Raw genomic sequence first — 19353 nt, 5'->3', positions numbered from 1 at the left:
GGCTTGAATTCAAGGTATTCTACGTCAGTATTAGAATGAGATTCAGTCTCAATAGTTGTGAAAAAATATCTCAAACGTAATTTTCTAGTAAACTTATGTAGAGCAACCAAAGAATCAAGGTTTCTGGACCGAAAAGTCGGTACAAATGAACAACCTTTAGCCAGTACTGCAATCTGTTTGTCAGTCAATGTTTTTGAGGAAATATTAACAACTAATGTTTCTTTGTGCGACGACCTGGCCCTGTTTTTGCTGAATCGGTGGCCTCTACGGGTTTGGCTGATTCTGTGGATAACTGCGTGGGTGGTTGATTTGACGCAGGGCTGGTGGCCAAAAAAGAGACCTTAGAAGTGCTAGGAACTGGAGGATGAGAATCACTAGATGGTGGTGGTACAATCAGAGATACTGATGGCCGGGTTAACTGAGTGTCACTGGTCGACGCTATACTTTCTTCAGAAGAAGTGGTGGCTGGTTTCTGCCAAGTGCGTCTCTGAGCGTAAACTTCCGCCCAAGAGTAAACTTCGTCCAGTTTATAATCAATTGTATCACGGCGAAATTTCCTTACTTTACGCTCATGAATTTCTTTGGCGTATATGTCTAATTTCAGATTAATATCCACTAGAGTACTAGACCATTCATCAGTTTCCATACGTGACTCAAGTTTAGCTTGTAATTCTTTAATTTCAGTTTCTAAACCACTGAGTACTTGTGAAAGCTCTTCAACTATAAGTAGGATTAAATCAAGGGAGCATTTATTCAAGATGGCGTACCACCTATCCATAAACTTTTTATTCATTTTAAATAGCATGGGCTTAATAGCAAGACGTAATCCCCTAGGGATACGACTTGCTTTATGATATTGAATTAATGTGGTAGCATGCAGACGCTGGTTGATCTCTCTGCGCATAAGATACTCTAACTGTCTGATTTGTTGTTGAATGGGACCAGAATTTAAATCGAAAGTCCTGACCTCTTTAATGAGACCATAAATGTCTGCTGCCTCAGCAGCAGAATATGCCTTGATATGTGCTCGGTTTTCAGTCAAGTGGGCAATGTCGTCAAACGACATGGTTATTACAAAGTCTGATAATTAAATGAGTGGTGCAACTAAGGCTGTGGGGCAGAACAACAGAATAACTGACAGAAAAAGCAGCTGTGTTGCACTCAACAAGAATCAATTTAAAACAGTATACCACTTAAACATTAATACATCAACTTATAATAACATGTGTGCACCAGGTTGAGTGGCTCTGCGAACCACTAAATACAACAGTACAAGTAAAGCCCAGAAATGTGTCTGGGAATACCCAGTGCACTACTAAAAAACACTATCCAGTGTGAATCAAAACTTTACACGACTTTGTGTAACACTATATATCACATTTAAGCATCTTTCAAAAAATGAGTCCAATGTTATTCTTGGTATCAAACTGAATCACAACGAAGTCATGTGAATTGCACGACAAATCTTCTTTATTGTCGAAGAATGACCATGTTCATAGTTGCTGTAGCATAAATCCACATCAACAGGTAATCAAAACAATCAAAGCGCTGTGCAAATTTCCCAATGCATTTCGGGCTGATAAAGCAAAGCCCTTCATCAGGGGAATCTGTAATGCATAAACGATAATGGTCTATATACATGACATAATGCTATATTTACATAATGATCTTAACAATATGGGTCATAAGGGGACAGGACTCACGAGTTGTCAGCAGAAAAAGAAATGATGATGAAAGAGAAAAAGGAAGGAAGAAAAACGAACCCATGTGGAACAAGTAGTCGGACTTGTGTTCAAAAGCTAAACAGATATCATCGTGTAGTGTACCATCACCACGAACCGTGACTATTATCATTCCCAAGGTCTAGAAAACAAGCTAACATACCAATGCGCGATCAGCAAGTAAATGTCTTGTAGAATAGACCTCAACAAAACATCCAGCACGTTATAAAGCCTAAGAAATGAAAATGAGCATCACGTGAAAAATCAAATCGTCTATAAGTGAAATAGCCGTCACCAGGTAACATGCTGAAGCCTTACCACGTTCTTAAATTATCGGGCACGACTATGTCGAACCGAATCCAGAGGGACTTTAACAAATAGCTGAAAAAGTATATAAAAAAACCACATCAAATGCCTCATAAGGCTAAAATCCCTCGTCTAGTGGCAAACAAAATGAGCATGCATTATACCAGCGCTTACCCTTCACGGTGAAGCGAAAGTCTCCACACCCGTAACGTCGGCTCTCGCAAATGAAAGACGGGAGTCTTGTGTATTTAAAGAGCATGCGCATTTGAAAAAGAAATCACCCGAGTGAAAAGAGGACTAAATTACGAACGGTGGTCGCCATGATAGAGAGTGCATTGGCTGTAGAAATACGTAAAGATGAAAGAAATAAAGCAAACAGGTAAAAGATAACCAAAATAAGGCAATATCATTGCAAGACAAACTACATAGTTGTTAATATTTCCTCAAAAACATTGACTGACAAACAGATTGCAGTACTGGCTAAAGGTTGTTCATTTGTACCGACTTTTCGGTCCAGAAACCTTGATTCTTTGGTTGCTCTACATAAGTTTACTAGAAAATTACGTTTGAGATATTTTTTCACAACTATTGAGACTGAATCTCATTCTAATACTGACGTAGAATACCTTGAATTCAAGCCACAGAGTACTTTCATGTCCCCCATCACACATAAGGCTATTGACCTATTTGAAACTTTGGTTAAACAAGATATATCAAAGTTTCCGTCTGGGCCCGTGGGCACTTCGAATCTTTCAAAAAGTGAGAGTTTTGCACTGAAAGCTTTGCAATCTCAAGACTCTCTACATTTCACTAAAGCAGACAAAGGTGGTGCATTAGTGGTCATGGACCGTTGTAAATATGAATCTAAGATAGATCAGATGTTGCAAGATCGGTCCACATACTTACCACTTGATTCAGATCCCACGGATGAATTTTTGAAGACTTTGGATTCTATTCTCTCACATGCAATGGAAATGAAATGGATAACTTCAAAAACTAAAGAGTATCCAATTCACACATTCGATTGAACCTTCAAGTATAGCATTTCTGGATGTACAAATTACTTTGTCCGGTTCCTCTATTAATACTACAGTGTTCACCAAATCAACAGACCGCAATAATTCATTGCTGTTCCAAAGTTTCCATCCATGGCCTCTAAAACGCCACCTCCCTTATTCTCAATTTTTGAGGATAAAACGCATTAATTCTGATCCAGTGGTTGGCATGCAGGCAATTGAAGCCTCCAAACAAAAGTTTTTGGATAGGGGATATCCTACACACATTGTAGATCAGGCAGCCACAAGGGCTTCATCATTGAGTCGTGAAGACTTACTAAAAAAGAGAACACCATCCACTGACAAAAAGCGAGAAGTTTTTGTTTCCACCTATTCCACCGATTCTCATCTTTTAAAAAAAAGTATACTGCAAAGATGGGATTTAATTAAATGCGAGCCTGATTTTCAAGGTGTATTTGCTGATGTTCCACTGTTTGCTTACAAAAGGTCGATGAATTTAAAAGAAATTTTGAACAAGTCCAGTAACAAAACCAAGCCGGTTTATAAAGGCATGACCAAATGCATGAATTGTTCCCATTGCAGTAATGTAATGGTAGGTAAAAGTGTACCTCATCCTCGCACTGGAAAAACGATTAATTTGGTTTTCAGTGCGAATTGCAATAGTCATCATGTAGTGTACATGATCAAATGTCCCTGTGATTTGTGTTATGTTGGAAAAGCTGAACGTGCTCTTCGCACTAGAATTACTGAACATAAGAGTCGGATACGAACCAAAACCACCAGTTCTCCGCTCGCACAACATTGGACAACAGCTAAACACACTATAGCTCAGCTCAGATTTGGAGTTCTAGAAATCATTGAGGCTCTTCCTGGAAGGAATATGTCTAAAATGCTTGCACAACGCGAGGCACATTGGATATGGTTTTTGCAGACACTTTCCCCGATGGGGTTGAATGATAAATTTGAACTATCATGCTTTTTGTAGTAATCTGATCACTTTGTAATTATGCTGTTTCTCTGTCTAAAAAATTTTTTGCTCTCTCTGCCTGGTACTCTTATCAAATGTCGTTTTGAATTCTGGTTATTTTTTAACTGTTTGTCTTCAGTATGTTTTTACCTTTTTTTAGTACATTCCTTCTGCCATTATGGACACTTCTGATACTGTGATTGTCCAGCTATGTTAACTATGTAGTTTGTCTTGCAATGATATTGCCTTATTTTGGTTATCTTTTACCTGTTTGCTTTATTTCTTTCATCTTTACGTATTTCTACAGCCAATGCACTCTCTATCATGGCGACCACCGTTCGTAATTTAGTCCTCTTTTCACTCGGGTGATTTCTTTTTCAAATGCGCATGCTCTTTAAATACACAAGACTCCCGTCTTTCATTTGCGAGAGCCGACGTTACGGGTGTGGAGACTTTCGCTTCACCGTGAAGGGTAAGCGCTGGTATAATGCATGCTCATTTTGTTTGCCACTAGACGAGGGATTTTAGCCTTATGAGGCATTTGATGTGGTTTTTTTATATACTTTTTCAGCTATTTGTTAAAGTCCCTCTGGATTCGGTTCGACATAGTCGTGCCCGATAATTTAAGAACGTGGTAAGGCTTCAGCATGTTACCTGGTGACGGCTATTTCACTTATAGACGATTTGATTTTTCACGTGATGCTCATTTTCATTTCTTAGGCTTTATAACGTGCTGGATGTTTTGTTGAGGTCTATTCTACAAGACATTTACTTGCTGATCGCGCATTGGTATGTTAGCTTGTTTTCTAGACCTTGGGAATGATAATAGTCACGGTTCGTGGTGATGGTACACTACACGATGATATCTGTTTAGCTTTTGAACACAAGTCCGACTACTTGTTCCACATGGGTTCGTTTTTCTTCCTTCCTTTTTCTCTTTCATCATCATTTCTTTTTCTGCTGACAACTCGTGAGTCCTGTCCCCTTATGACCCATATTGTTAAGATCATTATGTAAATATAGCATTATGTCATGTATATAGACCATTATCGTTTATGCATTACAGATTCCCCTGATGAAGGGCTTTGCTTTATCAGCCCGAAATGCATTGGGAAATTCGCACAGCGCTTTGATTGTTTTGATTACCTGTTGATGTGGATTTATGCTACAGCAACTATGAACATGGTCATTCTTCGACAATAAAGAAGATTTGTCGTGCAATTCACATGACTTCGTTGTGATTCAGTTTGATACCAAGAATAACATTGGACTCATTTTTTGAAAGATGCTTAAATGTGATATATAGTGTTACACAAAGTCGTGTAAAGTTTTGATTCACACTGGATAGTGTTTTTTAGTAGTGCACTGGGTATTCCCAGACACATTTCTGGGCTTTACTTGTACTGTTGTATTTAGTGGTTCGCAGAGCCACTCAACCTGGTGCACACATGTTATTATAAGTTGATGTATTAATGTTTAAGTGGTATACTGTTTTAAATTGATTCTTGTTGAGTGCAACACAGCTGCTTTTTCTGTCAATTTTCTAAAAGTGGCATTTACTAAACTGTAACTTGAAATCCAACTTCATAATAAGTTGTGATTTTAAATTATGAGTCCAGTTACACCAAAGTTGAAAAGCCTATCTCTTCACAATTGGAAATTACACTTAAAAGATGTAATATGGTCATCTTAATGTTATCCTATGGGAGAGATAGGCAGGCCTTGCATTTGTGAAAAACAAAATTGGAAGTTTTTTTACTACCAATGAAATGTAAAACTTAAAAGTACATGTCTTGCCTTTAAATATATTGCAACCTGCACTGTGGGTCATACTGGCTCCCTTAGGGGTGAATTATATGTATAAAAAGGGAAGGTTTAGGCCTGGGTGGAAGTGGTAGAGTGAAACTGCACATACAGGCTCTGCAGTGGCAGGCCTGGGCCATGGTTACAGGGCGATGAGTTCTGGAGGCCCACTAGTACCATTTAATTTATATGCCCTGGGCACATATAGTGCACTTTACTAGGGACATATAAGTGAATTAAATATGTTAATTGGGGTTAAGTCAATGTTACCATGTTTAGGGGAGAGCACAAGCACTTTAGGACTAAAATCAGCAAAAACAAAAACAAGGACAGAAAAGGTAGGGAGGCAGGCAAAAAGTTGGGGGAAGACCACCCTAAGTCTGCCAGGTCTAACACTGGAGTTATGAATTTTAGAAGGAAAAATAAATCATTGTAGTTCACTGCTGCAAAACTTTAATGCTGTAGTCAATGGAGAAAATCACTAGTGACAATCGTTCACTTGCAGGTCGATTCCAGTGGAATCTCCCGGGAGATAAAGTGATGTGGGTCCCAGGACCAGGCCATGACAGTCAGTTAAATTTTACCTGGCTCATAGATACCAGTGCAGAGTTGTCATGGCTGTCCCTGGTGCTGAAGCGGGAGCCGCGTGGGAGCTGGTTTTACCACTTAGACAATGTTGGTAGGGAAACAGATGCAAAAACTCGACAACAGGGCCACTGAGATGGTGAATTGAATATGCTGTGGGGTTCCCTCGAGGCACAGGGTCGAACAAAGGTAGTGGTAGCCGGACTGACCACAAACAAGCCTTGGCAGCGGCAAGCTCAGCTGTGAGTTATTTCGACATCCTGGAGTCCAGGGGAAAACGTAGCCACCTGAAACTTGCTGGAGGTGAGGACTATGTTTCCCACAATGCACTAGACCATTTACTTTTAGGCGATCCCTAGGCGGGTTCAATGGACAGTGATTCTTTGGTTCTGGGAGCATGCTTTACCTATGGACCGCAGGGGACTAATGCCTCTAGTCCAAGGGAGTTCTGGAGTTGCCTTAGGATCTCTAAGAGGTTCCTCTTTATTGGGGAACCGGTCTTTGGTCCAGGATGCATCACAGTCGTACTGGGTGGTTGCAGCAGGTGCAGGTAATTGAGCCTTTTTTTGTGCAGGTCCTGAAGTTGCAGACTGGGGTCTCTTTTTTGCCCTGCGTGCAAGTCGAATCAGATCTGAGGTTCTGGTGCTAGGGGTGCTCATTGAATCTCAGATTTAGGGGCATTAGTGGTGTGGGTGCAAGTAGCCAAGGGCTTCTATCCCCAGTGGCTAATTTGCCCCTGAGGTGACCACAGTTGGGGGGTGTGGGGTGCCACCTTTGCTACTCAGAACCCTCTATTCTGCCACCTTCAAAAATGGCAGAAACCTTCCTTGGCTGAATAGACTAGGTAGCCCACCCTAAGGGTCTGGCTAGCTTTCTGGGGTGTACACCTCCTGACTACTTAATTGTCCCACCTGCTCAGGAGCAAATGTGCCTCAGGCAGGGGGTGGCTGTTTTCTCCTTTGGGAAGCAGCCTGGATGCATATCAGAGGTGGTGTAAGCTTTGAAGCTCACCGCCTTGACGTGCCACTTCACTAGCCATCCTGTCAGGAGCGAGGTGTCACCCCCTTCCCAGGCAGGCCATTGTTTCTGACTCCTGGGAGTGTTCATACCTCCTGTCAGGGGGTCAGATTAATGTCTTGGCAGCAGTAGCAGCTGCAGACTGTCAGCCAGGACATAAGAAAAGGCTGGGGCAACCTCTAAGGTAGCCAACTGGGTGCATGCCACCTTAAATCTGACTCTGTAAAGAAATCGGATTTGATGACACATGTTATTTGATACCAAAAATGACACTTTTCATTGGGCCCATAATGGAGCTAGCAGCCTTGGGGTGCTCGGTGCGAGCCATTTTATCCTATGGCCCACTGAACACTCATAGTAGCCCTTAATGGAAAGAGTACTATAGGGGCATATAAGCTTGCACTTATATGTCCACACCTTGAATATAATGCATCCTGCCTCCTAGACTCAGGAGGCCTACCTTAGGGGAACTGGCCTATATTAAAATAGTGCAGTGAGCTTGCCACTCATGGTGAGGGCAAAGTCGAGTTTGAGCAATTTACACTGCTCAGGGTAGCACAATCAGAGCTCCAAGCCATAGGGACCCTTTGAACTCCAATGCCCTGGGTACCACTTATCAGGGACTTATGAGGGGGTTAAAGTACTTGCCAGTTGGGCTGCCAATTCACATACATCATATTTAGGGAGAGAGCACTGACACTCGGGCCTGGTTAGTAGGCTCCGGTTTACTTTCCAAGTCATAACCATCATCAACATTGGGGCAAAAAAAGTGTGCGTGACCATACAAAAAGGGCACTTTCCTACATATACCAATAGTGTATACATACAAGCATATATACTTGGACCAAGGGAATTCCCTGGTAGAGGACACTTCCCAGCAGCATCGTGTTTTAATTAATTCTCCTGCACTTTAAACACAGGTCTCGAACGTCTCAACTAAAGACAGAGAATGTCCTGAAACTAACATGGCAAGTTTCTTGTGGATCGCTTTATCATGCTTATAATGTTTTGTCATACCTGGAAGTGACGACCACTTCATGAAGCTCTCTCTTGGAGATTGTAGATAACATGAAGCTTAACATCTAGTTAACTAGCTATTGTGCGGGCAGGAGCGTAGAGAGATTCAGGTCAATGAACAATTCCAGAAAACTAGGCCAGGATCCACAATGAGAAAAAAACCTTTGCAAGCCATTGACTTGTAGAAGGCAGCCAAATGTGGCTTAAAAAAAACAACGACAACATTTAGCAAAAAACACTGGAATCTATTTGACAAAACTGTAAACTTTCTGAATGTTCAGAAAAGCCTTGAAAGGTCAGGCATTAGTTACCCATCTAGTGCAATCCGAACAATCACACAGGTTCCAATCCTAACTGATATGTTAAAAATGATTTTTAGGTAATGCACTGTGGAAAACATATTGAAGGTGCCACAAAGGATGTGAGGGATTGTTGTTAAAATATGTAGATTATATAGCGAATGGAGCACAGTCTTTAGATGTAATGCAAGTTGGATAATGACTAACTAAGAAACAATACATAGGCTTGACAAAACATATCATAGAAAACAATTCACAACGTGGGAATAGGGAAAACAGAGATGAGTATAGAAAATAATGAATTAATGGTGTCGGCTAAATGGGTATAGAAGGTGTGGTTTTAAAGCAGGCTTAAAAGTGGGAAGAGAAGAGTGAAGGCACAGATCATCTTGAAGTGGGTCCCAGCAGTGTGGATTTAACAGATAGAATGAGCAGAATCGTGACGTTGCATAGGAAGGTTTAGAACTCCTCAAGGTAGACGCTAAAAGCTAAGAATATCTTTATAGCTAGATCCAAAGAGAATAGCATGAAACAAAACTATTTAAATTTTTTATTTTTAGCATGACAAAATATGTAAAAATATTTAAAAGGTTCCTACTTGCATATAATCCTTCATGGTTGCAATGTCTATAAAATCTGTTATTTTTTGTTTCTGATGCAGAAGTTGATCACCTATCATTTGGCTGTAGAACATCCGGTGTCCCATCAATTTACAAGCATCAGCGGCTGCCTGAGAAGGAAAAATAAATGGCAATTAGTTGGAAAACATACTTTACAGCAGCAGACAAACAGTAGGGTATTTTGGATAACTGGCATCTGGATCCAAAATATAACTCAAGTCTCAAGTCAAAGTATGTTTTATTCGAAGTTCATTCATAAAAGCAGAATACAAATTTACAATAAAAACAGTTCATACAACATTTAAAATAAAATTAAATTCCATCAATAATATCAGAATACAAGACATACTTTATGATTTTCTGACTTAATTACTAATCCTGTTTTTAAGTACAACATACTGTTCTATTAGACAATAGGGAGTTATAAAAAGTGGTAAAAATGATTTAATTAAAAAGTAGTTTAAAAGGAGACATACGTGTTAAAAATGCAGACGAAATGACATAGCAGAGAATAGTCAAATGGCTAGCAGTCTCTATCTAATCAAGAGAATAGTCAAGTGACTAGCAGTCTCTGTCTAATCGACCACGCCCACCCTAGGTACTTTGCCGTAGCGACAGAAATCCAGGTCAAAGTGCTGGTGCATATAATACGCAAAGCGACAATACTACTGGTGGTCCCCAGGTTCTTACACATCGGGGACAGCCAGATACGCCTTGGGACCGCGTAAACTTTACAAGAAAATAAAAAGTGCCCAATGGTTTCTTTAGTAATACCACAAACAGGGCAGCTATCACAGGATCCACCTTCCCACTTCGCTGTCAAATATCTGAGGGGAAGTGCACCTGCTCTAAGTTGGAAAAGGAGCTTTCTTTCTCCTGGCCTGGTTATAATGTCCCAATAGGGTTCTAGACAAGGATACATCTTGGCCTCTAAGAATTCTCCAGTCATAGATCCAGCACTGGAGCTACTCCAATACCGGGAGGCAACCATCTCCCAGTAAGTATCTTTTAGAGTACTTTTAGATAGAAAAATTGCTCTCGCCGGATCTTCCCAAAGTGAACACAAACCAAGCTCAGTCAAAGTTGTCTTAAGTGATTTTAACCAGCCAATTTTGTGGAATACATCAGACCTTATAATGTCTAAGAAGCCCTCGGCATAATGAGAGAGCACAGGAGTCGTCCATAACCTACGCCAGTACAAAATCGGTCGAAGCTTAACCAAATCTGAGACTGCTCTTCTACCCAAATCATATTTAAGGGGCAACAAAGGGGTGCTTTTAGGGACACCGGTTATTGCCCTGAGGAATTTGTCCTCCGAGGATTGAAGTGCAACCACTTTCTCAAAGCCCCAAAGCTCGGCACCGTAAAGCGCAGAGCCTAGAGCCTTAGCTTCATAAACCTGAAGGACAGGTTTTACTGGTTTGGTTAAAGATTTCCTATGCTCTGTGCAAATAGCACCAGACAATTGCCTATGTCTAAGTGTGGCAATGTCAATGTGATGCCGCCAGCTCTTCTCGCTAGATATGTGTAGGCCTAGATATATAAAAGTATTCACTACCTCTAGCGGGCGGTCATTCAAAGTAATTTTAGATTTAAAACTACGATGGGGATTAAAAATCATAAGTTTTGTTTTGGCTGAATTGACCTCTAAGCCATACTCCCCACAAAATTGATCAAAAATAGACAAGGCACGCTGCAAGCCGCTAGGGGTTTTAGATAAAATGAGCGTGTCGTCTGCAAACATTAAAATAGGAATTTTAATCCCAGCTAAAAAAGGAGCATCCACTTGAGCAGAAAGCATGCGGGCGACAACATCATTAATGTACAATGTAAAGAGGACGGGGGCCATTGAACATCCTTGACGAACTCCCCTCTCAACTGGAAAGTCTGCAGTTACCGAGCCCAGTCCCCCCCACTGGATTCTAGCAAAATTAAATTTGTGAAGCCTCATTATCAAGGATAGTAACTCACTTGGTAGTCCCTGCTTCTTGAGGACCAACCATAACTTAGACCGGGGAACAAGGTCGAAGGCAGCCCGCAAGTCGACAAAAGCCGTGTACAAGCTGCCCTCACCCAGCACGACAGTCCTCCATTGCAACAGGGTAAAGCGAAAGACCTGGTCCACCGTACTTGTAGACCGACGAAATCCTGCCTGAAAGGGTGACAGGGCATTAGTCTCCTCCGCCCAGTCCAGGAGCCTATTGACAATCACACGCCCCACAATCTTTTGAATAGTGTCAATAAGGCTTATCGGTCTATAATTGCCCGGCTGGGACCGGTCGCCTTTCTTAAAGGCAGGTATGATTACAGCACCCTGCCAGGATGTTGGTACCGCAGCACCCAGTGCAATGGCATTCATGAGAAGACGAATGTACTTACACCAGCGCTCTTTGTCATTAATGAATACGTCAGCTGGGACACCATCAAGACCAGGGGCACGTCCGGAAGCCACTGAGCTAAGGGCCATCATAATTTCATCAGTACCAAAGAAATTGTCTTGGAGCTGATTTACACTTAAATCTGGCCCCAACACAACGCTATTTGGCTCAGCGTATTGGTTTTAAAATTTTTTTACCCATTCATCTTCTGGCACATTGTTATCTGAGGGATCAGGTATACCTGAACTTCCCCACTTGACAATGTGCCAGAATAACCGAGAATCCTTCCTATCACTAGCTGCCTTTAGCTCGGACCAGTGGTGCTCATCCCAGGCTTTCTTTGCCTTAGATATACTAGCTTTATAATCTTTTCTGGCAGATTGGATTACCGTAGATTGCCCACCCTTGATGGCATTACCTAAAGCTAGTCGTGCAACCCTACACAAGTCATTGTACCACTTTGCAGGCTTTGGGGCTCTGGCTCCTTTGTTTTTCACAGGTTTGAGGAAGTAGTCTTTAATTATACTAAAAAGTGTGTTATGAATTCCTACTACCTTTTCCAAGCCGGAGCGAAGTGAGTTGGAGTGCTCTATGGCCAGTATTGCTTTGTCAACTTGTCCGCTGATATTAGCAATAGCCTGATGGTTAGTCACTATGTTTTCCCACCTTAGTCTACGCATATCATTAGTGGGGACAATCTGGGGAGGGACGGTCTCAGTGGGGCCTGTTGGCCGGTTAATGTGGGACCACCATTTATGAACTGCGCATAGGGGGTTGTGATCGCTCTCTATCCTCCAAACAACTTCCATGTCGCAGATCAAGGGCCATAATTTAAGACTACATAAAACGTAGTCAATCCTGCTGTTATAACGCCCATTATCGAATGTACTGGTCCCATTTTTGTCACTACAGGTCCTTCCATTTAGAGCTCTTAAACCCTTTTCATAACAGAGGGCGTTTAGACTAATCACATCATCAGTCCAACGCACAACCGGGGTGAGCTCCAATTTAGGAACACCCCATTGCCGGTCCTCTTCGTCCCCAAAGAGATCATCATCATTGACTAGGGGTTCGAATGTTCTATTGAAGTCACCCGCTATGACAGTGTTGTTATTTAAAGAGTGAGAATCAAGGAGACAACCCAAGGCTGTTAAAACCTCGGACCTCCCTCCCCTATTACTCCTAACATAGACATTGTAAATATCCAACGTACCTAATTTATCTAAGGTCATTTTAATAAGTTGAATATCTCTATGGCTAGTGTCAATAACTTTGATGACTAGCTTTAAACTCTGACAAACCCAAATAGTTAATCCCCCCATAGGTCTCCCTTTTGGGCCCTTTAATGCAGGCACAAAGTAATTCAGATATCCATGTGCAAAAGATGGTTCACATAACCAAGTCTCTTGGAATATGCATAGATCAAAATTATTAACAAAACGTAACCAGTCCTCAGATCCCAGTTTAGAGGACAGCCCTGCAATGTTCCAAGAGAATAACTTCCCCGTCATAACCTCAATGCCCGCCAAAAGGTTGGCAGATAGCGGAGAATCAGGAACAATAAGATGGTTAGTACAAGTGTCTATACTTGCTTCAGATGCTAGGTTTCTTGGCTCATTGGGAGATGAAAATAAATCGGAAGATAGCTCAGCAGGGGCTAATGACGAACCCTTGGAATGATTAAGTCAATCCACATCTTCAAGATTTACTAGTGCCTCATAACGGTTTCTAAGCGGAATGGGAGGATTGGGCTGGCTACAGAGGAGAACCCCTGGATTATGAGTAGAAGCTGATTGAGGTCGAGGATAAAAATAAGCCAGTTCCCAAGTGGTAATAAAAGACTTCGCATGGTTTGTATGCAAGTTGAGAATGTGACTGACAGCTCTAGGGTCTCTAAAGTTAATTATAACGATGTCCCCATTTATATTCTTTGGTGTGTTTCCCAGCCAGGATAGACGTCGAACATGTAAAATTTCCCCGTTTATATACGAAGGAAGAGGGCGATTCTGACCAAGCCAGTGAATCACTTTGTTTTTTAGCTGGAAATGGCCCTCAGTTGCACCGTCCTTTAAAGTTGGAACACCCGCAAGGACGACTACCAGAGTAACAGCTTCTGGTGGTAATTCAATAGAAAAAGGCCTGCGTACCTTTGCAATAGGGATTGGAGTGTTACCTTTACTGTCATATATTATACCTTTTTGTGTTGGATTATTTCCTCCCAAGGAGTCTCTTTCCTTGTTTAAAATAATGTGTTGCGTTGACTTGGGGAGAGTAGTTCTTTCTACATTGTTATTAGTTACATTATTGATACTTGAATGATTTTGGAGAATGGACTTTGATGATAATGCAATGGGGGATGATACAACAGAGGCTGAAACAATCGGGGGTACTGTAATTGGCTTTGTAAGATTCATGATTGATTCCCTATTATTACCTATTAACAGCTCTACTTTATCAAGCCTTTTATCAATTGATTTTAAACTCTCAACAATAGGTAACATGAGAGATTTCAATATCTGTTCTATGCTACCCAGTAACTCCGTAATAGGGGTATCATTTACAGAACAAGATATAGACGTGACTGAAGGAGATGTGTTAGCAATACAGAATGTAGGACCTTTGTCAGTAGAAGCCAAATCAGAGTTACGACTGGGTTTTTTTTTCCTCCTTAGTGACTCAGAGTCTATCTTTCTCCTTTTTCTAGGTATTGGGCCAAGATTTTTGGCTTGACTAGATAAATTAACCTTTTGAGTTAGAGGCTTTGTAGCTTGTGGTGATGACCCATTTAATACAACTGATTCAGGAGTTAGATTAAGGGGTAGAAGTGGAGCAATTGCAGACAAGTCATAGGATGACTCAGTTGAGAAAATTAAGTTTCGAGATGGTGTTAAAGAGTCAGCCTTACTAGAGATGTATGGGACTTCTTTATGAGAGGATCCACTCCTAACTGGGGAGGTGACTAAGTGAGAGGGTGCCACGGAGAGAGGCGTATTTTTTTTTTTTTTTTTTTTGTGAAAAACCTTTATTGACGTTTCAATCATTTACACGTATGGGCCTACAACCCCCCGGGGCCGGCCGCTAAGCAATCAGAACAATAAAAGCAAATGTAAACACAGGCGGCACCTCGGAGAGCAAAATCTGCAGTCCAATATAGTCCGGCCAATGAGCCGCGCAGGTAGGACACCAGGAGAAAAAGGGTTTTTCATTTTATAATAAATCAAAACAGTAGGATCAGGTGCCAAACAATTTCCCAACAGCGATAAGGGGCAAGGATAAGAGACGTAAGCAATAAGCAGCAATATATTGAATCAATGGCGCAGACACGGGAAATTCCGGATGGGGAAGAATATCAAAAACAGTTGCGCCTGCAAACCCCAGTACCTAACGCCCAGCAAACACCCCGGAAACTGTGGCACACATGAAGAGGCAACGATTCACAATAAGGGAAGTGTACCGCGCTGATCCCAGAAAAAGGAAAACAAGAAGAAACAGAGAAGAAGAAGGAGGCCATGGAAAAAGAGATAAAGACTAAAGAGTCCCCTCCCCCAACCCCCCACCCTGCACCTCTGCGAATGAGTATGGCCCCACCCCCCAGCAGTGTGCCTGTCGCCCTGGAACTAGACCCGAAATATAGAAGAAACAGGGAAAAAGGAGTAAGAAAGAACCCCACCAGACGGGGGGGCAGAGAGAGTATAATAAACTGGAGGAGGGCCTTCAAAACATACCCCCGGCTTCTCCCTCCCGCACGGTGAAGCCTCCCCACAGCAAACAATAAGCAGCACCAAGTCGATCATATCAAAAAAGGGGGGGGAATGGGGAGCATTATGCACCAACTATGCGAATAACCATGAAAGCACGCAACCATGAGTCCGCCCGTCTACTAGGTGACCACCCCCGAAGGATCAGCCTCAGCCTTGACCACTCTTTGCGATTCTGCCCATGCCTGCCCCTCGACCCAGCACCATGTCCGATGTTCCAAGGTACAGGAGTGTCCAAAAACAACCGGGAAGCGACGCACACAGGTGGGGTGGAAGTCTCTGAGTACCAGCACAGACCGCATCAGGGAGGGGCGTCTTTTCCAGTGCTGCCCCAGGATCTGCACTGCACACAAGGTCCAGACAGGCTGAATCAGCCAAAGGAGACACACGTTGCTGGAATTGTCCCTGGGTCGCCGGAGACCGTGCACGGGACAAGGCCACCATCTTCCACTCAGGTCCAATACCTCCGGAACAGATCAAGCCCACAGTTAGCCGACCACACGGTAGCATACTGTCCGGAGCGTCCGGCTGTGCACTAATCGCAGGGGGGGCCGCAACATCTTCCTCCTGTGTGCAGTGTGGGAAGCCACTGTGTACCCGTGGACCAGCAGGCCGCCACTGACCCAACGCTGATGCCACACCATCTAGCTTCCTCCCCAGGACCCCGGCGCCACGAGCCAAGGAGAAATGAAGGGCACCAAGGGCCTCCAGGAGGTCGCCGTACCCCAGCGCAGCTCTCTCCGATCGCTCTGCCACACTCCCAAAAGTCACACACCCCCAATCCTGCTGCGACCCAGTGGACAGGATGGTAGGCTGCATAGCAACAAAATGGCCGCTGGGAAGGCCCGACTCGTATTGGGGCCAGGACCCCGGGACAAGCGCCTCGAGGTCCACGTCGCTGAAGACAGGGATCCTGGGGCAGGCACAAATTCAGCCGTTGCGCGGTCACGGGCAACAGTCGTCTCCACCACGGACCAGCTCCCGCGAAAAGCCGGGAGCAGCCCGCAAGGATCAGGGCGAGCTAGGGACGGCGTCCGGGCAGCTCACCGTCAAAGGCAGGGGCAAACACCACAGAATCCGAGAATTGCACCCCCGGGCATGTCCTCGGTCCGCAACGCTCAGCAGGGGGAGCGACTACGGCAAAATGCAGGCCGAGGGCAGCACCACTCCGGCGGACCGACTCCACCCAGTCACCACAGGCCGCTGTTGTTAAACTGCCACCCGGCCAAGGCGTCCACTCGAGGTCCCGGCTCCGGGGCCGCACGGGCCGCAAAGTTCAACCGCTGATTTCTCCGGCGGTACGGCCGCCAGAAACCTCGAAGTCACACGATCGGTTGCCACTTTCGTTTACAAACACGATCTCATAGCGCAGAATGAGGATCTCATGCAGGATATCCGTGCGGGATGCGGAGGTTCACGGAGCCGGGAATCTACGCTGCCGTCCCGGTCGCCATCTTGGCTCCTCCCTCGAGAGGCGTATTTTTGATAAGCTCAATAGAGCTACGACGTTTAGCCCTTAATTCAGCAAGAGTGGCATCCCGTTCGATTCCCGAGTTAACTTTAAATAAATAACCATCAAGGGTCCCCTTAATTGCTCCTTCGGCCATACTAATAATGCTAATACAGTAACCCGCTATAAGTGATGCATACAACGGTACAGAAGGAAACGAGTCGAGTATATCAGTACGAATACACTGGGTAATCAAACCAGGGAAAAGAATACAGAAATAAGAACAGTACGTAGAAAATACAAGGGGGTGGGCCCGGCCGCGGCCTCCCTCGGCTCCGGAGGGCTACAGAGGGCCCGCCCTTTGCCCGGGCTTAGCCCGGTGCTGCCCGCGCGCGGTCCCGCGACGTGGGGGGTGGAGTTAGTTTTGTAGCGCCTTCGGGCGCAAAATACGGCGATTCCGCTTCCGGGGTACTGGAGCAAGGGATCCTGGGTAGTGTAGTCTTTCACTCCCCCCGCACGGCGGTCGCGATGTCCAGCGACGGCAGGAGGGAGAAACAGAGACCAACAGGAAAGGCAGCAGCCCCAAGAGCCACAGAGGCACACAGGTGAGTACCAGGACGCAAACACAGATGTCCAGGTCGTGCCAACAACCCCCGCTTTGCCGGGGGTGGAGTTAGTTTTGTAGCGCCTTCGGTCGCGAAATACGGCGATTCCGCTTCTGGGGTACTGGAGCAAGGGATCCTGGGTAGTGTAGTCTTTCACTCCCCCCGCACGGCGGTCGCGATGTCCAGCGACGGCAGGAGGGAGAAACAGAGACCAACAGGAAAGGCAGCAGCCCCAAGAGCCACAGAGGCGCACAGGTGAGTACCAGGACGCAAACACAAATGTCCAGGTTGTGCCAACAGCCCCCGCTTTGCCGGGGGTGGAGTTAGTTTTGTAGCGCCTTCGGGCGCGAAATACGGCGATTCCGCTTCCGGGGTACTGGAGCAAGGGATCCTGGGTAGTGTAGTCTTTCACTCCCCCCGCACGGCGGTCGCGATGTCCAGCGACGGCAGGAGGGAGAAACAGAGACCAACAGGAAAGGCAACAGCCCCAAGAGCCACAGAGGCGCACAGGTGAGTACCAGGACGCAAACACGTAAGCAATACAGGTTTACAGGAATTGTCGTCATCACATTTTTGGGCTGTGATAGCATATCATCACATTCCTTTATAATCATTAAGTCAACAATATTTTGGTAGGTCCCCCCACTTACATCTCCACGTCCTCCAAGGAGGTGTGATCTGGTAGTTTAGGAGGAGCACATATATTTCCCCTATAAGAGTTCCACTTACAACCATATTTGCATCCACTTTCTGGGGCATCCTCTGGACACATACACTGTTTTCTCTCTGAACATACACCAATCCATATCTTCCACCCATTCCCTTACTGTTGGTGTCTCCTGTGCGCCCCACTTTTTGGCAATGTTTCTTTTTACTACAATTCCCCCTAGAGTCACCCATGTCATCCCTTTAGTTCCTATGTCAGTTGGTTCCCAAATATTCAAAAGGCACAACTTTGGATTTAATTCTAGGTGAGTTCCCAATATGTCCCTCATGCATTTGAGGACTGCTTTCCAATATGTCACTATCAGTGGACATTCCCACATTATGTGTAGGAACGTACCCTCTTGACTGCAATTTCGTCTACAACTAGTGTCCTCCTTATAGCCCATCTTAACTGGTGTGCGTCATGTATAGTATATTCTATGCAGCACTTTCAGTTGCACTAACTTCAACTTCGACGAGATCGCCACCTCTCTGGGTGACGCAAAGGCCTCAGGCCATTCCTCTTTATCTAACTCCTGCAGCTCCCGTTTCTACTGTGTCAGGAGCTGTTGAAGTGGATCCGAGGAGTTGTTAATCAGTTTGGAATAAGTTAGCAAGATCGCCTTGCACGGCATGTACCCATCTAAAAGTCTATCTTCAAGAGGCGAGGCCTCCGGAAACCGTCCCTCCCGGGGCAATACCACTTTTAATGCATGCCGCACCTGTAAATATCTGAATCTCTCACTCTCCGCTAGCTCATATTCCTGTTGTAACATCTCGAAGGTTGCTACCTCTCCCTTTTTCCAAAGATTCCCTACCCGCGATATCCCAATAGTGTCCCAATCAGCAAATCCTTTTGTTTTCCAAAGGGATCCAAGTTGCTCTGCGTCCCATAATGGGGTGGCTAGCGTTACAGTCTTTGCCCATCCCATACTTTTCTGTGCCATGTGCCATATCTGACCTGCATGGTATGTGGGGCCTGTCAGTCCCATCTTGGACGGGTTAGAATACAAGGCTCTCGTGTAGTTACTACCTGGTAATAGACACCTGTGCATAGCATATCCCGGATCGTCATGGGGCTTATAGACCCAGTGATTAATAAAGGA

General features: G+C 44.3%; 1 protein-coding gene across 1 annotated transcript in view; it reads right to left on the bottom strand.

Moving 5' to 3' along the window:
• Nucleotides 1-19353, bottom strand: part of C8HXorf58 (chromosome 8 CXorf58 homolog) — a 714653-nt gene that overhangs the window by 340352 nt on the left and 354948 nt on the right. Inside the window, exon 6 of the mRNA XM_085622411.1 lies at nt 9330-9461. Coding sequence (XP_085478537.1) covers nt 9330-9461 — 132 coding nt within the window. The remainder of the gene's footprint in view (nt 1-9329; nt 9462-19353) is intronic.

The sequence above is a fragment of the Triturus cristatus genome, chromosome 8, assembly GCF_964204655.1.
Source record: "Triturus cristatus chromosome 8, aTriCri1.1, whole genome shotgun sequence".
In the NCBI taxonomy this organism is placed as follows: Eukaryota; Metazoa; Chordata; class Amphibia; order Caudata; family Salamandridae; genus Triturus; species Triturus cristatus.
The sequence above is the reverse complement of the archived record's forward strand: the minus strand, read 5'-3'. Positions and strand labels throughout refer to the sequence as shown.